The sequence below is a fragment of the Lutra lutra genome, chromosome 14 (assembly GCF_902655055.1).
Source record: "Lutra lutra chromosome 14, mLutLut1.2, whole genome shotgun sequence".
Taxonomy (NCBI): Eukaryota; Metazoa; Chordata; class Mammalia; order Carnivora; family Mustelidae; genus Lutra; species Lutra lutra.
This window is the reverse complement of record NC_062291.1, coordinates 48595228-48617988: the sequence shown is the minus strand read 5'-3', so window position 1 is coordinate 48617988 and position 22761 is coordinate 48595228. Positions and strand designations below refer to the sequence as shown.

The following is a 22761-nucleotide window of genomic DNA, read 5'->3' as shown; positions in this document are numbered from 1 at the left end:
TTATTCACATTACTGACTGTGTCTCGTAGGGATCAGTTGTTAGAATGTCATCGAATTCAACTCTCATTCCTAGTATTCAGCTTGAACAATAAGAAATATTCTTCCCTCTTTATTTTTTCTATATTGCATAAAATGTCTACATTTTGGAGATTAAAGTGATATGTAAAAATGTTAAATAACCAGGATTGTGTGGACGTATTTTGGGGTAGGGATGGTGATCATCTCTTGAAAAATGGATTTAACAAAAAGTGTTTTCTTTCCCCAAATAGTTCCGCACCCCTCATCGTATCATCTTGTCCGGCTCACCGATGCAAAATAACCTCCGGGAGCTGTGGTCGCTCTTCGACTTCGTCTTCCCAGGAAAGTTAGGCACATTGCCTGTATTCATGGAACAGTTCTCAGTCCCCATCACCATGGGGGGGTATTCAAACGCCTCCCCGGTGCAGGTAATGTAGTAGGCAGCTAACACTTCTAGGCGTTTTAATATTTAAACTGTTCCTACTTAATATACTGTACTTTGTAGCCGAGTCATTCATAATATAAGGGAAATGGCCAAGCTTATAAGCTGGTATCTGCCCCAAATCACAAAATTATTTTTGCTTGAGAGCTCCTGTTTTTCCAGATGAGTTTTAAAAAATTATCTAATGTCTTCAAAACCAGTCAGAAAGTGTGAAACAAGAATGAATCAGTTCTGGACACTATATAATTTAGTATATCTTATAAGATAGTGTAAAAGCTTAGAGAAGGGAAAGCCAGGGAGGATTGAGTTGTTCAGAGAGGACTTAGTGCAACACTTACATGTCCTTTAACCCAGTTCTGGGAAAACAGGCCAAGAAGAGTGAGGGCATTCTAGATCAGGGCAGTGGTGTGAACACAGCCATATTGTGTGGCCATGGGCCACAGTGAAGAGACATGCCTGATTGCCCTGGAGATGCTTGTGAGGTAGCCGGGAAGGTGTGGGTGCCAGAGATGGGGGCCTTGAAAGGGAGGCAGAGGCTCTCAGGCAGCGAAGAGCCACCGAAGGTGTCTGAGCGGGAGGTTGAAAGATGGCTGCTCTTCTAGGGCCTCTCAGGCTGCAGGTGGTGATGGGACCGAGGCTGGCTTTGAGGGACCTCCAGGAATTATTAGGGGTCAGGGTGGTGAGGGTGGTGAGGACCTGGACCTGGACTTGGGTGGTGGTTCTGAGAAAGAAGGTGGGGAGCAAAAGTTCCAAATGGCATCTTTTCCCATAAAACAAATAAGACATGGGGGCCCCTAAGATCAAGGAAATGGGGTAGAAATTATAAAATTTGGAAAAATTATAAAAAGAACTCCTGTACTCTTTTACTAGATCCACCAGTTATTAGCATCTGCTAACATTCTGCCACATTTGTTTTATCTTTCCTTCCTTCCCTACTTCTGTGTACCCATACACACAAATTTATACTGTTTGTTTTTCCTGAATCATCTGAGAGCAAGTTGTAGACATTATGTCCCTTTATTCTAAATCCTTCAGTGTGTAGTTCCTAAGAACAAGGATGGCCCCCTACATAACCACAGTAAAAACATCCAAATCTGGAGGAAATTTAACACAATACAACTCTGAGGTCTAGACTGTAGTCATCCACATTTTGTCAGTTCTTCCAGTAGTTTCCTTGTCTCTTTAGTCTTCCTTTAATCTGCAACAGTTCCTCTGTTTTTGTTTTGCCTTCCATGACTTTCCAGACGACAAGCCTTGTATTTTGTAGAAGGTGCCTGCCTTTGGGTTTGTCTTCCACCCTCTGTGACTTGTCTTTCTTGGTGTTTCACTTTAGGAGGCACGTGCTGTTGGTTTATCCTTCATGGGTAGTGGCAGTTGGTGGTATCTGATTACTTGGGTGAGGCGGTATTTACCAGATTTCTAAACTCTTTGAATTAACTACTTCCTTTGGAATTAATAAATCAGTTATACAGAGAGACTTGGAAACCCTCTAAACATTATCTCTTTTTTCCTTGACATCCTTGTGTTAGAAGTCTATGTACTTACCTGTTTTCCCCTTGTAGGTTATAAGGTCTTTGGGAGCAGAACTTTTGTTTTTTTGTTTTTTAAAGATTTTATTTATTTGAGACAGTGAGACAGACAGAAATGAACCTGAGCAGGGGAAGTGGCAGGCAGAAGGAGAAGCAGGTTCCCGACTGAGCAGGGAGCCCGACACGGGGCTTGATCCCAGGACACTGAGATCATGACCTGAGCTGAAGGCAGATGCTTAACTGACTGAGCCACCCAGGCGGTCCAAAGCTGTTGCTTTTGTATTTGCTTTTTTGTTTAAGTCCATGGTTGCCATGAGTTACTGAATCCCAAGAAGATCATCTGTCAGCAGTTATTTATTGTGTCAGGCTGGGGCTAAAATGATGAGAGGTGGCTGGCATCCAGAACCTTCCCTTGAATTGTGTTCTCAGTCCAGTAGGATGATTGTGGTACAGGGTAATGAGGACTATGATCAGGGGAGATATCTAATATCAGAGCTTGTGGGAGTCAAGAAAGGATTCCTGGAGGAGAGATGACTATGCTAGGCTGAGGAAGGTGAGGGGGGAGAATATTAGTTACCAAGAATATGGCCTGCTTCTTGGCTTTGCATGTTAAGCTTAGATTTTAGAACTGAAAAGAACCTCCTCATTTCTTGCTCAAGGTTTATTGAGATTCCATGGTTTGGTGACTGGCCTAAGGTAAGGTCTCTCAGTTCTGGAAAAGGCAGAATTGGTGAGTAGTATCACTCTGCCTTGTCAGGAATAGGAAGGAAACTTAGATGTTCAGTTGGTCTCCATTTTCCATGGCACTGGGAAGTTGGGAGTGATAGTTAAGAGAAATACAGTTCTGGATCCCTACCATGTGTGTAGTCAGAGAGACAGAGAGGCAGATGGGAAAAAAAAATTAGAATCCGTGTTATTGCCTGAAGCACAGGACTGCGTAGGAAGGTTAGACTGAGAACGTGGCTGAACATCAAGACCCCAACTGGGTTTCTTAGTCTTCCTTGCTCTCCTATCCCCACCACATTCCAGAGTTTCAGTTCTTCCTCTGAGGAGAGTTGGGTGTGAAAAACAGACCCATCCCCAGCCACTGTGAGGTCTGACCCCTGCCAGGAGCAGGGAGGGGTGGTGGAAGGAGAACTGTCCAGAGGGGTGGACAGGCAGGAGAAAGTGGGAATGAGCGGCCAGGTACTCACCAGCCCAGCCCTAGTTTTCCAGCATCATCATCCAGCTTACCCGTGCTTCTAGAGGAGAAATACATGAGTAGAGGTAGGGATATGGAGATAGTTTCCTTAACATACTGTATATATTTTTAGGAAGAATTTTAACAGTATACTTCTTGGTGGGACTGTAATGTCATGTTAAATTTTGAAATTTATTATCTCTGTATTCCAAACCATAATATGTACCTGATCATCCTCTTAAGGATAATTTGTAATCAGTGGCTGAATGATACAGTTATAAGATTACCTGTAACTAGAAGTTGTTGATTAATTGAACTTATTTGTTATTGTCTGCTATTCCAAGTAAATCCTGTTTTTTTCTCTGTACGTGCTCACATACACACAAGGTGAGCACACATATGTGTGTATACATGTATACGTACTTGAGTGGGGGTGTTCTTAGGGTTTTTAAAAATATTTTTCACTGTTATTTTTTTTTTAAAGATTTTATTTATTTATTTGAGAGAAAGAGAAAGAGCATAAGTGGGGCAGGGAGGGAAAAAGGGAAAGGGAGAAGCAGGCTCCTCGCTGAGCAGGGAACCCAATGTGGGGCTCTGTCCCAGGACCCTGGGATCATGACCTGAGCCAAAGGCAGACATTTAACTGACTGAGCCACCCAGGCACCCTATGTTAATTTTTTAACGTGAATTTTTCTGTATGTGTTACATTCAGACTCTTTTTATTTTCATTCATTTTACAGCTAATTTTGTTAGACTTTGGTTAGAATTTTTCTTGTTCCGTTAAATAGTAATTTACTAGGTTGTTAAGCCTATTCAGAATTTTTTTTAAGTATCAATAATACTTACTGAATTTACTGAATTTACTGAATTCTTTGTTTGCCTTTGAGTGAATTGCAGAGGGAGTGTTTCCAGAGCTGTGGGTCTTTGTTTTTCTACATACAGTTAATACCCATCTCATGTGGCTATGCTCCATTACAGAACCATATGCTCCATCTCAGGCTAGAGTGACCTTTCATTTCTGGGATCATAGGGCTTTTCTTGAACTTACTCTCCTAAGTCCCCAGTGGGCAGTAATCTCTGCTTATTATCTGGTTGCTCCCATAGCTGCAGCTTTCCCCCAGAGTTAGCTTTTGATCTTCAGTCTTGCAGAGCAGCACTTTCCTTATAGCTTTAGGAGAATGCAAGATTATAAACAGAGATTCATTTGAAAGCCGTTTTTTTCCCTAGAGGGTAGTCCAGAACCGAAGAAATCTCTACTGTAGGGTCTAGCAATATAATAATAATAATTAAAGCAAAGTATGGAGGAAGAATTGGACACAAGATTACCAGTTCTTTTGTTGTACGTTTTGGTAATAAGTTTTTTTTAACTGATGATACCTTTGGAAAGGTACCACCTTCTGGAGTATATGGAACTTATCCTAATTTTTCCAAACTATTTTCAACCATTTCCAGCCAATTATGTATAACCATAGGTCTTTGGAAAATTTTTTTTAAACATTGGGATCAGTTGAGAGGTAAGAACAAATGCATTTGTTAAACATAAGTAATTGTTTGCCCTTTTCTCTTTTTAAAGGTTAAAACTGCTTATAAATGTGCATGTGTCTTACGAGATACCATAAATCCATACCTGTTGCGGAGAATGAAGTCAGATGTCAAAATGAGCCTTTCTTTGCCAGATAAAAATGAACAGGTCTGTAAATCCAGGAGTTACCAACCCACTCCTAATGTGTGGGTATACCTGTCTGTTTATTCTGCTTTTCACATGCAGAATTGGTAAGGCTAACAGGTGTGGTTGCTGTGCTCAGGGCAGCTGGTGTCTATCTGTATACACCTGTATGGGACAAGTGAGCCTGCTGTGGCACCTGCCCTCAGCAAGACTCTTCATTAGTTCACAGGCTGTGATCTCTGTCCTATTTACACACAGATTCCTGCGGCTGCACTTTTGAACTTACCCATTTTCTTCAGGCCCCAGCTCATTCATGCCATAAATCGGAGGTGCCAGGCCTGTTCCTGGGAGATAGCAGTGAACAGAGAAACTGCTTGCTCTCCTGGCTCACCTTCGTTCTTGAGGAGGAGAGGCAGTCACAGACAAACATGCCACCTGGCAGGTAGCAGTAATGTGGAGGAAACCCTGAGCAGAGTCAGGGGGATAGGGCATATAGGGTGAGGATTTGGGGAAGTGGCCTGCTTCTTCTTTTTTTTTTTTAAAGATTTTATTTTATTTATTTGACAGAGATCACAAGTAGGCAGAGAGAGAGGGGGAAGCAGGCTCCCTGCTAAGCAGAGAGCCCGATGCGGGGCTTGATCCCAGGACCCTGGGATCATGACCTGAGCTGAAGGCAGAGGCTTTAACCCACTGAGCCACCCAGGCGCCCCGGAAGTGGGCTTCTTAAAAGGGATGGTGAGATGTCTCCTCTCTGATAAACAGACATTTGAGCAGAGGCCTAAAGAAGGTAAAGGAAGCGAATCATGGGGTTCTTAGAAGAACATTCCAGGTTGATGGAAGTGGAAGGGTGTCAGTACCTCCAAGGACCAGCAGGGAGATCACTGTGGCCTGAGGGCAGGAAGAAGGATGAGAGTACTTGGAGGGAGAAGTCAGTTAGTTGGCTAGGTCACCAGGGCCTGCTGTCTTGGTAAAGACTTCAGATTTTACTGTGAGTGAGGAAGCAGTTCACAGGTAGAGACGGAGCCAAGGAGTGACGTTATCTGACTTAGGTTGTAGAAGGGGCATTCTTTTAAAACCCATCCTGGTGTTCTGTTATTGCAATAGATGACTGCACCCTCTTTTCAACATCGAACAGTAAACATATTGTAGATTCTCAGTGTTGAAACTATTATTAGGGTCTCGGCGATCTGTCACCAAGGTTGGTTTCATCCCCGCCTCTTCCCTCCCCCCAAACTCATTTCCAAAGTCAACCCTTGATCTCAGCATTCCCCTGACAGGTCTCCCTTTGCCGCCAGTGTCTTAGGCCACAGTGCTCTGTGCCGTGGCCAGTCCGAATCCGTCAGTTGTGCTGTTTTGTCCTTTTTCACATGATCACTTTACGCCGCATCCTCATAAATTAGTGCGGCTGGCATCTGATGGTCTTACTGGCCTCCAGCCGTGGGCACTCTCCACCTCACTCGGTATCGTGCAGCATCCCTGGCTTTGTTTTCCCAGGCTCATCTTCCTGCTGACATACCTTCATGACCCTCTTCCCCTCAAGAATCCTGATTTAGTTTCTTTGCACCAATTTATTTTCACTATGGGGTCCCAGAATGTCTCTTCTTTGTAATCCATGTGACAGCCAAGGCAAATGGCTTGGAAACAGTTCCTGTTTTCCAGACATGTGCCACTTGTCTTTCCATTCGCATGTGATGTTCCGTCTTCCTGGAGGTTTTTCCACCCCACCCTCCAGCTTTCCCACACACAGAAGTTGTAAGATCCCACTAGGCTCTTGACTAGATCTCCTTGAGATGGGGACTTTGTGTCATCCACCTTAAAGTGCCACGTAACACCTAAAACAGCGATTTGCAGACACTAAGCATCTGGTGAATGATTAGTTCAGTTAACCTTGTGGCAACAGAGAAAAGGCTTTTCTCTGTTGCCATTGTATTTAAAGACTGAAATACAAATTTAAGAAGTGAGGAATTAGAAATACTCAGATTCATATTTTCAAAAGATGACTCAGGCAGCATATGAAAGCATTGGAGGGGAAGGAAAGTGGAGGCAAAGGGATGAGTTAGGTGGTCCTTCCAGAGTCCATAGCGGGGTCGGGAGGGACTAGAGGGGATGGGCCTGAGCCGTGGAGGGTGTGGGGCTGGCGGGTGCTTCCCAGGTTCCTGTTTAGATGCTGGGATGGATCTGCTGACAGACACTTCAAAAGGACAGAGCATAGAGGAGATAGTTATGAGTTGATTTGGGTCATTTGAAGTGTCCATGGCACATCTGCCTGCCCAAAAGGCAGTTATAGGTGGGTCTTGGGTTCTGAGGAGAGTTCTAGGCAGGGATATAGTTGTGACCTCAGAGCCAGGAAGGTGTGGAAGTTATGAGCAGGGGTGAGGTTGCCCAAGGCACATACACCAAGAGGAAAGAAGTTACAGTGGAGCCGGTATCTGGAGGGGCTAGCTGGGAAGACAGAGGCCTAGGCAGAAAGGCAGGAGGGAGTTGGGGGAAGTGGAAGCATGAGGCCTGGGAACTCGGTGTGACTGACTGCTAGGAAATCATTAGCACTTTCTCAGTGGGTATGCCCTCCAGGCTTGTCCCGGAAGAGGGTGGAAGGTGAGGGTGTGGGGATCAAGAGCACACATAATCCTTTTAGGGAGTTGTCCCCCCCCCCCCCCCCCGTCGGTTTTTGGAGAGAGTAAGGTGGTGGAGCACTGTCCAGAGGAAGAGGAGAGGGTTTTTAGATCTGGTGTGAAGGTCAGAGGGTTGTCCCAGTTCCCAAACAGGGAACTAGCTGTTCCCCTGAAAAAAAAAAAAAAAAAAAAAAAAAAAAAGGTGAGATAAAGTAGTAAATTTTAGGGGGTGAAAATTAGGGAATCATGACTGATAGCTTTGATTTCTGTCTTCAATGTTTTGTCCATTTTTTTGGTCTTGTTTTGTTTTTAAGAGTTTTATTGATTTGAACGGAGGGAGAGTGTGAGAGAGACCGCATGAGCAGGGTAGGGGTGCTGGTAGGGGCAGATGGAGAGGGAGGCAGACTCCTTGTTGAGCGGGGAGCCCGATGAGGAGCTCGATCCCAGGACCCTGGGATTATGACCTGAAGGCAGGAGTCAGTCTTCATGTGGAAGTTTACAAGGCAGAAGTAGTAGGTGGCAGAGGGGTAGCTAAAGGAAAATGTCTTGGGTTTATGACTAGCCAAGGAATAGAGTAGACATGAAGAAGGAGAGGAGGATTAAGAGGCAGAAAGGGAACATTCTCGCATGGAATAATAGGCAAAGTTGGGCTGGAAGGATGGACAGGTCTGGTAAACTCGTGGACCTGTGCTTTGACCTCTAGGAAAGGGGGCAGGTCAAGTGAGGGTAGGAACCCTGGTCAGGTGTGCTGAAGTGAAGTGTGAGTGAGGGGCATGTGCTGTCTGAGCGCTTGGAGGCTATGATGGAGGAGGGTTTGTGCACCTGGTCCTGAACGTTGTTTTGGGAAGGAAGCCAATCTTCAGGGACTGTTGGGATAGTGGGTGGGGACCAAGAGGTGATGGATGACAGAAGAGGAGGGGCTGATGAGAAGGGTGACTGTGTCTTTGTTTAGCTCTGGGATAGGACACCATTTTGGCTTTTTGAAAAAAGAGGTACATTGTTAATATTGTATAGGTTGTCCTTTTTTGATTAGGAAACTTTGTTGATGTTTTAATTATTTTTTTTTAATTCTCTGGGTTTTTTTTTTTTCTCTCCCCCATAGGTCTTATTTTGCCGTCTTACAGAGGAACAACATAAAGTCTACCAAAATTTTATTGATTCCAAAGAAGTTTACAGAATTCTCAATGGAGATATGCAGGTCAGAAATGAATTATAAAGCAGGGAAGTGGGGAGGAAAGGAAGCTAGTACTAGTCCTGTTTCACAGTTTCCTCTTGGGGAAAACTAGGGTGTGAACCATCCCTTAATTCAGAGCTGTTGCAGAAGTAAGACAACGTGCAGTTACATTTGAGCACACTTGCCTCTGTCTGTATTGCAGCACCATTTCACTTGAACCCCACATCATGTGGTCTAGCAGAAGAGTAGTGCTAGGTACAGGGTCTGTAACGCTGAGTCCTGCAGGGATGTCTGGTCTTAGCAGAACACAGGGAAGTGGCCCTGAAGGAAGAATTACTATCATAAGTGTTTGTGTAAGTAATAACATTTTAGTTATTGGCAATATTCAGTAATAGATGTTGGTAAAGGTCTGTTCAGTAAGCATATGTAGTGGGTTTATAATCAGCATATACTTTGAAGTTCCATATGAACTAATCAGTTTCTTTGTGCCTCAGGGTCTTAAAGTGTGAATTGTTTTTTATTTATTAGACATATAAAACTTCTTAGTCTTGGGTCTGTCCTCACGGGAGGTACAGCTGAGTAGCAAGCATCTTACTCTCTGAAACACACTTCTTGCTCATACACAGAGGTTGCTAAAGAGATGAGTGTGGGTGTCGTGGCTGCCTGTGTCCCGTCATGTCTGCATGCTTTTTCTTCCAGAGGAAGTCATTTCAGTTCTTTTGGCCATAGCTCACCGTTTCTCTTATTTCATCTATGATTGGCCTCTATGAGAGGTTCTTATATCATTCACATTTATTCATCTCTCCTAAATCTGCCCTTATCTTCATGTGCCTTCAAGTTGTGAAGCTTCAGGTGGTCTAGATTAGCACTGACCTGTAGATACAGAATGTAAGCTGCATGTGTGATTCTAAATTGTGCTAACAGTCACATTCGAAAAGGTAAAGAGAAGAACAGGTGAAGTCGATTTTGGTGATGAATTTTATTTAATTTGATCTAAAATGTCTTTTTTTTTTTAAAGATTTTATTTATTTATTTGTCAGAGAGAAAGGAGCGAGAGCGAGCACAGGCAGACAGAGTGGCAGGCAGAGGCAGAGGGAGAAGCAGGCTCCCTGCCAAGCAAGGAGTCCAATGTGGGACTCGATCCCAGGACGCTGGGATCATGACCTGAGCTGAAGGCAGCGGCTTAACCAACTGAGCCACCCAGGCGTTCCTAAAATGTCATTTTTAATATGTAATCAAAAATTTTAGATTATTCGTGAGGTATTTTACCCTTTTTTCCCTAAAACTATGTCTCCCAAATTGGCTATTTTACATTTGCAGCACATTTCAGTTTAGACCGGCTTTCTGTGGCTTATGGCCGCTGTACTGGAAGCATCGATCTGGAGGCAGAAAGAGGAGTTACACATGACTCTTCAGGGGAGTTCTGAAATATTCCTGATTTATTCAGATTTTTTATTATTTGTTTAACTGTTGTTTGCCAGTAGAACTACCTTGGCTTAAATTATGGTTTATCTTTTTCTCCTTGAGCTTTTGTACTTATGAGGTGGATTTGGGTCACACTTGGAAAGCTATGAAGGATGCCTTCCTGCTGGGGCCTGGAGGGCAGGCACCCCCAGTCTCCTGTGCCCTTCTGCTGCGTGAGCCACCGCCATATCTTTCCCAGATATGTTGTCTGATATTCTAATCTATAAGTAGGTGGAACTTCAACCTCTGACTCATGTTAAACTACAGAACCTTTAATGAGGGGTACTTAGTGTAGTATTTGAATGCATTTGCTATAAGTCATTTGCCTGATTTCTCCAAGTTTAGATGGGCATGACATTTTTTTTTTAAAGATTTTATTTATTTATTTGACAGAGAGAGAGATCACAAGTAGGCAGAGAGGGAGGCAGAGAGAGAAGGGAAGCAGGCTTCCCAAGCAGAGAGCCCGATGTGGGGCTTGATCCCAGGACCCCGAGATCATGACCCGAGCTGAAGGCAGAGGCTCAACCCACTGAGCCACCCAGGCACCCTGACATTTTTTTATTCACATAAAAGATGAGTCATTTTTTTATATACTGTGAATTATGTACCTTTTTTCCTAGTAAGAGAAAATAAGTCATTAGCAATTAAATATGACCAGTAGATGTTTGATTCAATAGAATGTTTTTGTTTCTAGAGAACTTGCCTTGTCAAGAAAAGATGAATGAAGGTTAATGAAGGTTGATTTCTTCTAGCTCCTAATATGCTGTGAATAGGGAGGAAGCTAAGAAGCTGATAAAGAATTACTTTTTTGGGGCGCCTGGGTGGCTCAGTGGGTTAAGCTGCTGCCTTCGGCTCAGGTCATGATCTCAGGGTCCTGGGATCGAGTCCCGCATCGGGCTCTTTGCTCGACAGGGAGCCTGCCTCTCTCTCTCTCTCTCTCTCTGCCTGCCTGCCTCTCTGTCTACTTGTGATTTCTCTCTGTCAAATAAATAATAAATAAAATCTTAAAAAAAAAAAAAATTTCTTTTTTTTTTTTTTTTACGATTTTTTCATTAATTTTAGAAAGAGAGAGAGAGTGGGTGGGGGGAGGAGGAGAGGGAGAGAGACAAGCAGACTCCATGCTGAGTACAGAGCCCATTGCGGGCTAGTTCCCATGACCCTGAGATCATGACCTGAGCCTAAATCAGGAATGGATGCTTAACTAACTGAGCCACCCAGGCACCCCAAGAATTACCTTTTTTTTTTTTTAAGATTTTATTTATTTATTTGACAGAGATCACAAGTAGGCAGAGAGGCAGACAGAGAGAGAGAGAGGAGGAAACAGGCTCCCTACGGAGCAGAAAGCCTGATGCAGGGCTCGATTCCAGGACCCAGGGATCATGATCTGAGCCGAAGGTAGAGGCTTTAACCCACTGAGCCACCCAGGTGCCCCAAGAATTACTTCTTAATCTGTGTTACATATCAAATAGTTTCCTTCCTTTCCTTCCCAAGTGAATGTTATTTTATATGGCATAATCCAAATGCACCTAATTCTTTTATACTATAGATTTTCTCTGGACTTGTAGCCCTAAGAAAAATCTGCAACCACCCTGATCTCTTTTCTGGAGGTCCAAAGAATGCTAAAGGTATTCCAGATGATGAACCAGAAGAAGATCAGTTTGGATACTGGAAACGTTCGGGGAAAATGATAGTAGTTGAGTCCTTGTTGAAGATATGGCACAAGCAGGGTCAACGAGTATTGCTGTTTTCTCAGTCAAGACAAGTGAGTATACAGACGTCATACAAGAAACAGTTTGGTTCTTTAAGACTTACAGCCAGTTATGAAGAAAATGGGTTATGATCTAAAATAATGATTCTAAAAGCAAATTCACCTGCTGATACTGAGGGGGCAGCCTGCAAATTTCTCTGGGAGCTTGGCTCTTTCTCTAGAGTTGGTGCCCAGAAGTTGGCTTTCTTAAAAGGCTTACCGTGTGATTCTAGGGTGTGAGCAAGTCTGGGTCTGAACTCAGGTAGATGATCTATAAGAATGAACAGTAGGGAAAAACCAGATACTCTCGTAGTAGTTACATTTATCTGCCTCACAGCAAGAAGCCCCTTTTAATTTAAGCCTGTGGGAAGGTATGACTGTTTAGACAAAGGTGGACCTCACCAAAGGTGTGTATTTGATTTTTAAACTCTTACCCTACCCCTTCTCCCAAACAGATGTTGGACATCCTTGAAGTATTCCTTAGAGCTCAGAAGTATTCTTATCTCAAGATGGATGGTACCACTGCAATCGCTTCAAGACAGCCACTGATTACAAGATACAATGAGGTGACAAGGGAATTGAACAGTAGAGCCCAGTAGTGCTACTCCGTGCAGAGGAAGGAAGAGCAGCCTCACCCACCTGAGCCCTGCTTACCCTGGGGATGGGCAGCGGGTAGAGGGGGACTTTTTGCTTTTACCCCTGGGCATTGCTGGGTTTTGTGTGTGTAAACAAAGAATGTATTCCTTCTTGAAAAGCCACCTCTGAGCTATTGCCACTATAATTGGGATTAAAAGCAGAAGCTGTGAGATGACGTCTTGACTGACCAGCGGTCTCTAGGTCATAACTCGTCCTTTGTATTGGGAGGAGGTTTCAGTGTGTAGAATATGTAAAGACAGAGGTGAAGAGCTGAAACTAGTCCTAACTGTGCGTGCTCAGTGTTGTGTGTCTTACTCTAGGACACATCCATATTTGTGTTTCTTCTGACTACGCGGGTGGGTGGTATAGGAGTCAACCTGACGGGGGCAAACAGAGTCATCATCTACGATCCTGACTGGAACCCAAGCACAGACACACAGGTAAAGGGGTGTACGCGTGACAGTTGAGTGGCCAGCCCTTGGGAGGGGCCTTTGGTGCCCCTGTCAGCTTGCGCACGGAGTCCCCATCTTGGTTGTTGCCTAGTCCTAGGCATGGAGGAAGGCACCCTCGGCCTCACAGGTGGGCAGAGTCGCCAGCAGTTTTATCTGTAGCGTTCACCGTGTCTGGGGTACAAAGAGAGAGGGCAAAGTTACAGACACACATTTGTTTTTCAGCTAGAGGTGGCTCAGCCTGTCTTTATCATCTGCCTGTTTTATCTTCCTTAATGGGCCTGAGGTGTATTTAGTGGCATTAGGCAGAATTTGGGTTTTGGCAGGGGGAGGAAAAGAGGAACTGTTTCTTTCAGTAAGCATTGTCGTCGGGAAGGGTGCTTGTTGAAGTGCATCTCTCTGCCCTAGGCCCGGGAGCGAGCATGGAGGATCGGCCAGAAGAAGCAAGTGACTGTGTACAGGCTTCTGACTGCCGGCACCATTGAAGAAAAGATTTACCACCGGTCAGTATAGGTGGCGGCTGTGACTGGAGACGGCTCTCCTGGCTGCCGTGCGGTCAGGGTATAGCTATAGAAGTACGCCACCAGGGTTGAGCTGGGAATTTTTTAAATGCATTGCTTTAAAAAAGTGTTCTTATCTTAGAGCAATAGTTGCTGTAATTTAAAGGATATGTGGGGGTGTTTTGTTGTTTCATTTTTGTATTTTTTTCTTTCTCACTAAGCTTAAATGGCTTATTGTGAGTTTTTTAAAGTCTTTGAACTTGATCATTCTTCTACCTTATAAAACTTCAAGGACTGCTTGTGTGTCAACTTCATCTTAATTATTCTTTAAGAGAATGTACATACCTACTATAGTGTACCATCTTTTTTTCATAAAATGTTTTTTTTAAGATTTTATTTATTTATTTGACAGGGATCACAAGTAGGCAGAGACAGAGTAGGCGGGGCAGGAGGGGGATGGGAAGCAGGCTCCCTGCTGAGCAGAGAGCCTGATGTGGGGCTCGATCTCAAGACCGTGAGATCATGACCTGAGCTGAAGGCAGAGGCTTAACCCACTGAGCCATGTAGGTGCCCTTTTTTGTAAAAAATTTTAAGAAGCAACAAAGTTGAAATACATCCTGGAATTTTCACACACTTTGCCGTTGTGTTCAGCATGGTCTTTAGCTCAAATGACCCCGAGGAGGAGGTTGACCAGGACACCTGTTTCTTTTTCCATCTCTCTGTACGAGTAGGGGTTTAGACAAGGGGCTCTTAAACAATGGGGTGGAGATACGGCCACCTTCTCCCCCTCCTCTGCCGGGACTTTATTCTTGAACTGCACCCCAGCTCTTAAAGGGAAGCTCCCTGCTTTCCACTAGGCACTGGGGCACTCCCAGATAGGTGTGTGTTCTTCCAGGCCTTATTCTGAGAGGGCAGGAGATGAGCTGTGTCTTGTGAGGGAGAATGTCCTCTCAGATGTGCTTTCGCCTCAGGGTGGGAGGGGGTGTGGGGAGGGGCAGAACTGCTTTGTGGGGGTGTCTGGGCAAGAGTGATGATGGTGTGGAGCTTTAGCATGCAGTGTGAATCAGCGGGAGGAAGGTGGGTGAGATGGCTCCCAGGGAAGGCTTCGCAAAGGCCCGGTAAGAGAGTATCCTGAATCCCATCACAGAGGGGTCCTGAGGAGGGCAGGGCAGGGGACTCTTGGCCCAGGAGTCCTGGAATCCAACTCTTTCCAGCTTGGAGAGGCTGCCAGTCATGTGATTGCATGTAGAAAGGTGATTCCTGACATGTGACGTTGGAGATGAAAAAGCTCACTGGGTATAAATAATAAGATACTCTTTGTAATTTAAATTCCGTCAAGCACGGGAGACCACCCGATATTTTATGAACTTTGAATTGTAATTTTCCAAGGCGGAAAGCTTGAGGATGATGTACACATTTGTCCAACTACAGTTACCCTATCTCTCATGTTGTTTTATAGCTGGGATTTTGAGCTACAGCTAAACATTGTTTTATACCAGTTTAATTTTTATCTTTTTAGACAAATTTTCAAGCAGTTTCTGACAAACAGAGTGCTAAAAGATCCAAAGCAAAGGCGATTTTTCAAGTCCAATGATCTTTATGAGCTGTTCACTCTAACGAGTCCTGACCCTTCCCAGAGCACTGAAACAAGCGCGATTTTTGCAGGTATTACATAAAATAATTTCACTTAAAATCATAAAGTCCAGAAGAATTATGTCATGTAACTTGAGCGTGTTTTTCCTCTTTACAGGAACTGGCTCAGAAGTTCAGGCTTCCAAGCTCCATTTAAAAAGAAAACTTCCGCCAGCCTTTGGAGCAGACCATGAGGTTCCAGTATGCAAAAAGTTTCCTGATTCTACTGCATCCACAAATGAGGCCCCATCCACTGAAGAGAAGTCTACAGTGACAGGAGCCGAAGTAAATGCAGTAACTTCTGATCCAGGTGATCCTTTGAAAGATGCCCCCCAAACACCTCAGAATCTACCTGGCAGTGACGGGCCTGGAGAAGGGACGAACGCAGTGTCTAGCCTGGAGGAGTCATCCGTGATTAACGGACAGGGGGATTGTCCAGATTCTCCGAGAATCAGCAAAGCGGATGGCGTCTCTAGTGAGGAAAGTATCAATGAAAAGCAGGGTCTTTCTGACAGAAGAGAAAACTGCCAGGCTCAGACAGAGCCTCTTTGGGAGAAAAAGCAATCGGAAGGTAATTTTTGTAAGCACAAGTCAAAAACGAAACATAGTGTGCCAGAGGAGGAGCCCCCGGAGCAGCCTGGGAGGTCTGCGCAGAAGCTGAAGAGCTCTAAGCATCGCAGAGATGCCAAGTTTGAAGGAACTCGGATTCCACACCTAGTGAAAAAAAGGCGGTACCACAAGCGGGACAGTGAAAATGAGAATGAGACCAGCGAACAGAGCAATGATGATTATGTCTTGGAAAAGCTTTTCAAAAAGTCAGGTAATCTTTTTGCTGACTTTGCCACAGGTGTGCTAGGAACAGAAGAGGAGTAGGCTGTTTCTAGCAGTACAGCCTTGACTCCCAGGGCAGAGTGGGCTCGCGACTAGAAGTATCTGTTCTTCTAAAATTCAGATTTGAAATGTATCCACATTTTGAAAATCGTATTCACCTCTCTCTTCTGAAGACCTAGAGGAGTTTGAAACTCTGGAGCACAACAGTACTTGACTTACAGCCACACACAGGAGGGGTGCAGTGCTCTGAGTAGGTTTGTACTACTGACCAGTGATAGGAAGTTTCTATATGTGCTATCTTCACCTGATTTTCCAGCTGCAGATTAAGTAACAGCCGTAGGGGAGAGGCAGGGCAGGCTTCCTGGAAGTCGGAAGGCTTGATTGCTCCTGTCAAAGGAGAAAACTCAGGAAAGCAGACTCAACAGTTGCTCAGAACTGGGGAGGACAGGCAGTCCTGCACAGCATCGTCATCCTTGGGTTGTCATCCTGTTCAGGCCTTGGCAGTCACTGTGTTCAGAGCATGATGGCCCCAAGTTACCAGAGATCACTGTCTGTCGTTCTTGGTGAAGGAGGGCCAGGTTTCTATATGGTATTTCAGGAAAAACCATTTGGGCCTGAAACTTTTTTGTAAGGTAGTTTACTGATGACTTTCTCTTTTTTTCTATAATTCCTGGTCTGTTTTCCTAGGAAATGATCTCTTTTGCCTAATTTTCAAGTTTATTTGCTCAGAGGCATTGAAAATATTCTTGTAATAATTTTTTTAAAATTTGTTCCTGTCTCAAGATATTTTCTCCCTTGTCATTTCTAATTTTGTATATTTCCTCCACCCCTTTTTTGGTCGGGTTAAGCTAGTGGTTTGACTATTTTGTGATTTTTTTTTTTTAATTTTTTATAAACATAAATTTTTATCCCCAGGGGTACAGGTCTGCGAATCGTCAGGTTTACACACTTCACAGCACTCACCATAGCACATACCCTCCCCAATATCCATAACCCCACCCCCCTCTCCCAACCCCCTCCCCCCATCAACCCTCAGTTTGTTTTGTGAGATTAAGAGTCACTTATGGTTTGTCTCCCTCCCAATCCCATCTTGTTTCATTTACTCTTCTCCTACCCCCTCGACCCCCCATGTTGCATCTCCTCTCCCTCATATCAGGGAGATCATATGATAGTTGTCTTTCTCCGATTGACTTATTTCGCTAAGCATGATACCCTCTAGTTCCATCCACGTCGTCGCAAATGGCAAGATTTCATTTCTTTTGATGGCTGCATAGTATTCCATTGTGTATATATACCACATCTTCTTTATCCATTCGTCTGTTGATGGACATCTAGGTTCTTTCCATAGTTTGGCTATTGTAGACATTGCTGCTATAAACATTCGGGTGCACGTGCCCCTTCGGATCACTACGTTTGTATCTTTAGGGTAAATACCCAGCAGTGCAATTTCTGGGTCATAGGGTAGTTCTATTTTCAACTTTTTGAGGAACCTCCATGCTGTTTTCCAGAGTGGTTGCACCAGCTTGCATTCCCACCAACAGTGTGGGAGGGTTCCCCTTTCTCCGCATCCTCGCCAGCATCTGTCATTTCCTGACTTGTTAATTTTAGCCATTCTGACTGGTGTGAGGTGCTATCTCATTGTGGTTTTGATTTGTATTTCCCTGATGCCGAGTGATATGGAGCACTTTTTCATGTGTCTGTTGGCCATCTGGATGTCTTCTTTGCAGAAATGTCTGTTCATGTCCTCTGCCCATTTCTTGATTGGATTATTTGATAAACCAGCATTTTAATTTATTAATTAGGTCTATGGTTGTTCTCTACCTCATTAGTTTTTGCTTTTATCTTTATTACTTTCTTCCTTATGCTTTTGTTTTTGTTGTGTTTTGGTGAGGTTTTTTTTTTTGCTGAACTTTTATAAGACTCTTTGACTTGGAAATTTAATTCATTTGTTTTTATTCTTTCATTTCTATTGATATATAAATGTTTAAGGCTGTGAATTTTCCACTGGCGCCTGTATTAAGTTCTGCTGATAAGTAGCACTTTCATGATCATTACTTTTTAAGAATTCCATAATTCTGGTTTATATTTTTATATTTTTCCTTTGAATAAAGAATTGATTGATTAATAGGAGGCTTTAAAATTTTCCAGATAGCAGGGATGTTGAAATTGTGACAAAGGCATTATACTTCGGTTATTACAAAACGGGGATAGTGACTGGTCCCTACCCTAGGGTAGTGATGAAGGTGAGTGACAGTGGCATTTGTAAAGTCCCTGGGTCATGAGAGTCACCTCGGCAAATAGCTGAAAGTGTTCATTTTTTTTTCCCTACCCACAACATACTATACAGAGGAAAAAAATGTGACTGTGTACAAACTGAAACAACATGTCACTGTTCCCTTTGTTCTTGCTAGTTGGAGTGCACAGTGTCATGAAACATGATGCCATCATGGACGGAGCCAATCCAGATTATGTGCTGGTGGAGGCAGAGGCCAACCGGGTAGCCCAGGATGCCCTGAAAGCGCTGAGGCTCTCTCGCCAGCGGTGTCTGGGGGCAGTGTCTGGTGTTCCCACCTGGACGGGCCACCGGGGCATTTCTGGTGCGCCAGCAGGAATCAAGTAAGAGATGACTGCCTTGCCATGCATGTGAGGAGACCAGACCACCTAGGCTAGGAGTACAGCCAGAGCAGACGCGGTAGAAAATTGCTCAGGGAGCAATGGGGTCACCCAGATTTGGAGGACATGGGGAACGACATATAATCTTACATTTTGCCTTACATTGTCCCCTGCTTTCCAAAGCTGAGTTTTCAGGGAAAGGAGACATGGTCTGTTTTGTTTAAGAGATGATGTTAAGAATAAGATAACAGAATAGCGATTACACTTTAATGAGATGGTTAGCCAGTGTTCAGCAGTCAGTAACCCCTGTGCTATTCGGTATATTCGTTTAGAATAATCTTCCTACCTCGAATCTGAGGATAGTCTCCATCCTGTGTTGAATAAGATATTGAGTGGTTCTTACTTGAAATGCAGCAGTTACTTCCTAGGAGGGTAAAGTAGAAAAATTAAAGGGGATGAGCATCGTGGCTATGAAAGAATAACCTTGCAGAAGAAAACTTTTCCAGGAAAAGATTAAGTTGTCGAAAGGGCATTTTCATGTCCAAGTCACAAAAGCAAACGTTTTATCTACTGTGATTCTTTTCCTTATTTAGGAGTAGATTTGGTCAGAAAAGGAATTCCAACATCTCTGTGCAGTACCCTTCTTCAACAGGCTCAAAGGAGAAATGCCAGGTAATACAATGGCCTAGCTGCTTCTCTTGTCGGAGACTTACGTGACTGCATTGCCATGAAAACTTCACCTGAGTCCAATGTGAGGAAAAACACTGGCATAATGACACCTGCTGTGTGTGTTGTAGGCTCTGATTAAAGAAGCACTTACATTTGAAGCTAAAAGCCAACTTTGTAAAAGACCAAGTATTAACCTCAAATCTATAGCAGAATGTGTTTTGGCTTGAGAAAATTAACACAGGGGATAGGTGATGTGTGAGTTGCTGCCCATTCTGCCTGCCCCATCCAGAGGTGAAGTACCAGCTCCAGAGAACACTACCCTCTAAAACGAAGGTGGAGAAAAGCCCTTCGAATGTTGTGTGTAATGTACTGGCTGTTGGAGCCTTGCGCCCGTCTCTCCCCGTCCTGTAACCCCCGGATGCCTTGAGTGCTTCACTGAGTAAAGATTAGACCAAACCCTGTCATTCAGTGTTCTCTTTGGTCTTTTCTAGTCAAGGGCTATGTTGCTGATAAAAGTTGGCATAGCAAACCTTTTTTGACTTCCCATGTAAGGTTCTTTTGGCAGTAGGGATGTGGAAAGAAGTTAGATTTGTGTTTTTGTTCTAGGGCAACTCACATGAGGTGCAAAGAGGGAAAGAGTCAAAAGACTGAAAAGTGAGGAGAAGGAAGCGCAGCTGTGTAACAGCTCCTTGTCCCGCAGTGCCGAGGTCAGGGTGGATTTGGGAGTAAGAGCAGGAGAAGCCTACAGAACCCGTGCCTCCTGGAACCGGCTTTCCCGCCAAAGGGAGGCTCGGTGCCCCTACCCTCCCCTCCCTCCTCTCACCGCACAGAATGATGATGAAGTGAAGAGTGTAGTTTGGGGGATTTGGGTTTTTTCCAGAAATGTTCTTTAATGTTGGGTGGATTTCAGTGCTTGTCTCTCGCCCCCCCCCTTTTGTTTGATGATCTCTCATTCTTTGCTGTCAGCCTCATTGCCTGGGGCCTGAGTGTTCGTCTGTGGTCTATGGCTCCTCGGGGCCTTTGGGGAAGTAGTGGGAGCATGAACTAGAAGCTGGCGCATCACTGCAGTGGTCTTCTTTCTCCAGGACGGTGTCACAAGAAAGGATGGGAAGGATAATGCTTCCGAGCACTTCAGTGGGAAAATGGAAAATGCAGAGTCTTCACCTGCGGCCCTCTCTTCGTCTTCACTGTTGGCTAAAATGAGAGCTAGGAACCACCTGATTCTGCCAGAGCGGCTGGAAAGTGAAAATACACACCACGAGGCATCTGCGCCACCACCCTCCACCACCGAACACGATGACCTGCTGGTGGACATGAGAAACTTCATCGCTTTTCAGGCCCACGTGGATGGCCAGGCCAGCACTCGCGAGATACTGCAGGAGTTCGAATCCAAGTTATCAGCCTCACAGTCTTGTGTCTTCCGAGAACTGTTGCGAAATCTTTGCACTTTTCATAGAACTTCTAGTGGTGAAGGAATTTGGAAACTTAAGCCAGAATACTGCTGATCAACATTACTTTTTAAACTTTCAATTTCCTAGTGGGAATTTCTGATTATTAATCCTATGATTAATAATCATGTTTGTCAACAGAAGTTGGCTGTGTCTGTTTACTTTGATATCTACCTCATAATTTAAAACTTTAAGGAAGAAGAAATTCATCTCTAAAACTTAAGTTTTAAAAATACTTGGGTTGATTTTTTTTTATTTTGGCACTATGAATTATGTTACAAAATCAGGGACCTAACAGTTAATGCTTGGATCACATTTGTTCCTTCACCCAAAAGATGCCATCAGGGAGCCCACTACTACTCATTTAGATGTTTGTAGGCAAGAAATCTCAAGAATTCTTTTTATTGGTGCTAAAAACATGTCTTACATTCAGTCAGACCTAGTCAATAAATTAGCTCACCAATATCTGATAACAGATACTTATTTTTGGTGCATAGCTTTTAAATGTTTAAATTTATCATTTGCCACCCATAAACAAATGAGACTTACTGTCTTTTGAATATATTAATTGCCTTTAAACAGTCTTCCTTTTAAGGTACTGTAAATCGGCAGGCATTTTCACTAGTAAAGCATGAAATAGCTCGGTAATAAATAACGGGGCCTGTCCTTGCAGAAGGTTGTAGTGTACTCAGCTTACATTGGCTTAACTTGAAGCAAAGGACATCTTTTTTCCCTCTATGGGGACTGTTGGTTTTAGGAAAATAAAATATATTGTCTTAAAAAAATACACAAATCTTAAGCAGAATCAAAAGTGAGTACAAATAAAAACACACACAGGCATACAAACGTCACTCTGGACCACAGCCGGTGTGCCACCATTACCATGTCATGACCACTGTTGTGGCCCCCTCTCTCTGCTTATGTGCTGGAGGGGACTTGGAGCATTTTTTTTTTAAAGATTTTATTTATTTATTAGACAGAGATCACAAGTAGGCAGAGAAGCAGGCAGAGAGAGGAGGAAGCAGGCTCCCCACTGAGCAGAGAGCCCGATGCAGGGCTCGATCCCAGGACCCTGGGATCATGACCTGAGCCGAAAGCAGAGGCTTTAACCCACTGAGCCACCCAGGCGCCCCGGAGCATTTTTTTTTTTAAGATTTTTTTTTTATTATTTATTTATTTGACAGACGGAGATCACAAGTAGGCAGAGAAGCAGGCAGAGAGAGAGGAAGAAGCAGGCTCCATGCTGAGCAGAGAGCCTGACGTGGGGCTCGATCCCAGGACTCTAAGATCATGACCTGAGTCGAAAGCAGAGGCCTTAACCCACTGAGCCACCCAGGTGCCCCTTGGAGCATTTTTTATTTTATTTACTGTTTGCTTCTCTAAGGATGCTGATTACTTTGTATTGGGCACCATCACTCTCCTTACGTATTATCTTCTGTCCAGTTGTGTCCACCTCTCTTTGTCCTTTGCCTTCCCTGCGATGCTCCTGTTCTATACGTTTGGTTTTTAGCTGTTTTCTGGCTGTTGCTTATGCATTTATAGTTCTGTGATGGTGTTGTTTCGATCCTCAGTTTACTTTCTTAGCTTCGATTTTCTTGTTTCCCTTTCTCTGATGTTTTATCGTCTCAGCCCTCAAGTCTTTTCTTAAATTCATTACATTACTTAAATTTCTTCTCGAGCTGTCACAGTGGAGTTCTTTCTTGGGCTTGTTCTCTGTGGCAAGCTGTTTTTCCTCTCTGCTTTCTCGGTATCGTGTATCGTGCTCGCCTTCCTCCCATGCCGTTTCTTTACACCTTGTTTATGTCGTGAGCAGCTCCGTCCATATCTGTATGCCCTTCCCTGTGACCCAGACAGAAGGGGTTTGGGAGTGGGGAAGAGCCTCTGCTGGGCTCCACACAGCTCTGGTTGGAGGATTTGCGTTTTACTCCGCCATTCCGGAGATTTTGTTAAATAGCTCGGGCCAAAGAATCCTAGAGGTAGGGAGGAGATGTCCTAGAGTTATGATTCCCACCAGGATTTTCTGCTGCTCTTTAAAAATATTCTGGCTTATTCATCTTATTCTGTTTTTAGAGTGATTTATGTATTAGGGGAAGAAGATTCTATTATTTTCTTCGGCCTCCTGTCATTATCTGGAAGTCATAGAAAGGATTT

General features: G+C 44.0%; 1 protein-coding gene across 4 annotated transcripts in view; it reads left to right on the top strand.

Annotated features, from left to right (window-relative positions):
- Positions 1-21636, top strand: part of ERCC6 (ERCC excision repair 6, chromatin remodeling factor) — a 71878-nt gene extending 50242 nt beyond the window's left edge. For 3 of the 4 annotated variants that reach the window (XM_047702178.1, XM_047702176.1, XM_047702179.1), the window contains exons 10-21: positions 270-446; positions 4743-4859; positions 8550-8645; positions 11632-11847; positions 12288-12398; positions 12789-12908; positions 13326-13420; positions 14937-15082; positions 15168-15869; positions 18292-18496; positions 19087-19165; positions 20248-21635. In XM_047702178.1, coding sequence (XP_047558134.1) covers positions 270-446; positions 4743-4859; positions 8550-8645; positions 11632-11847; positions 12288-12398; positions 12789-12908; positions 13326-13420; positions 14937-15082; positions 15168-15869; positions 18292-18496; positions 19087-19165; positions 20248-20667 — 2484 coding nt within the window. In that variant the 3' untranslated portion in view covers positions 20668-21635. Of the gene's footprint in view, positions 1-269; positions 447-4742; positions 4860-8549; positions 8646-11631; positions 11848-12287; positions 12399-12788; positions 12909-13325; positions 13421-14936; positions 15083-15167; positions 15870-18291; positions 18497-19086; positions 19166-20247 lie in introns of all 4 variants that reach the window. The other variant, XM_047702180.1, reaches the window with a different exon arrangement.
- The last annotated feature ends 1125 nt before the right edge of the window (positions 21637-22761 follow it).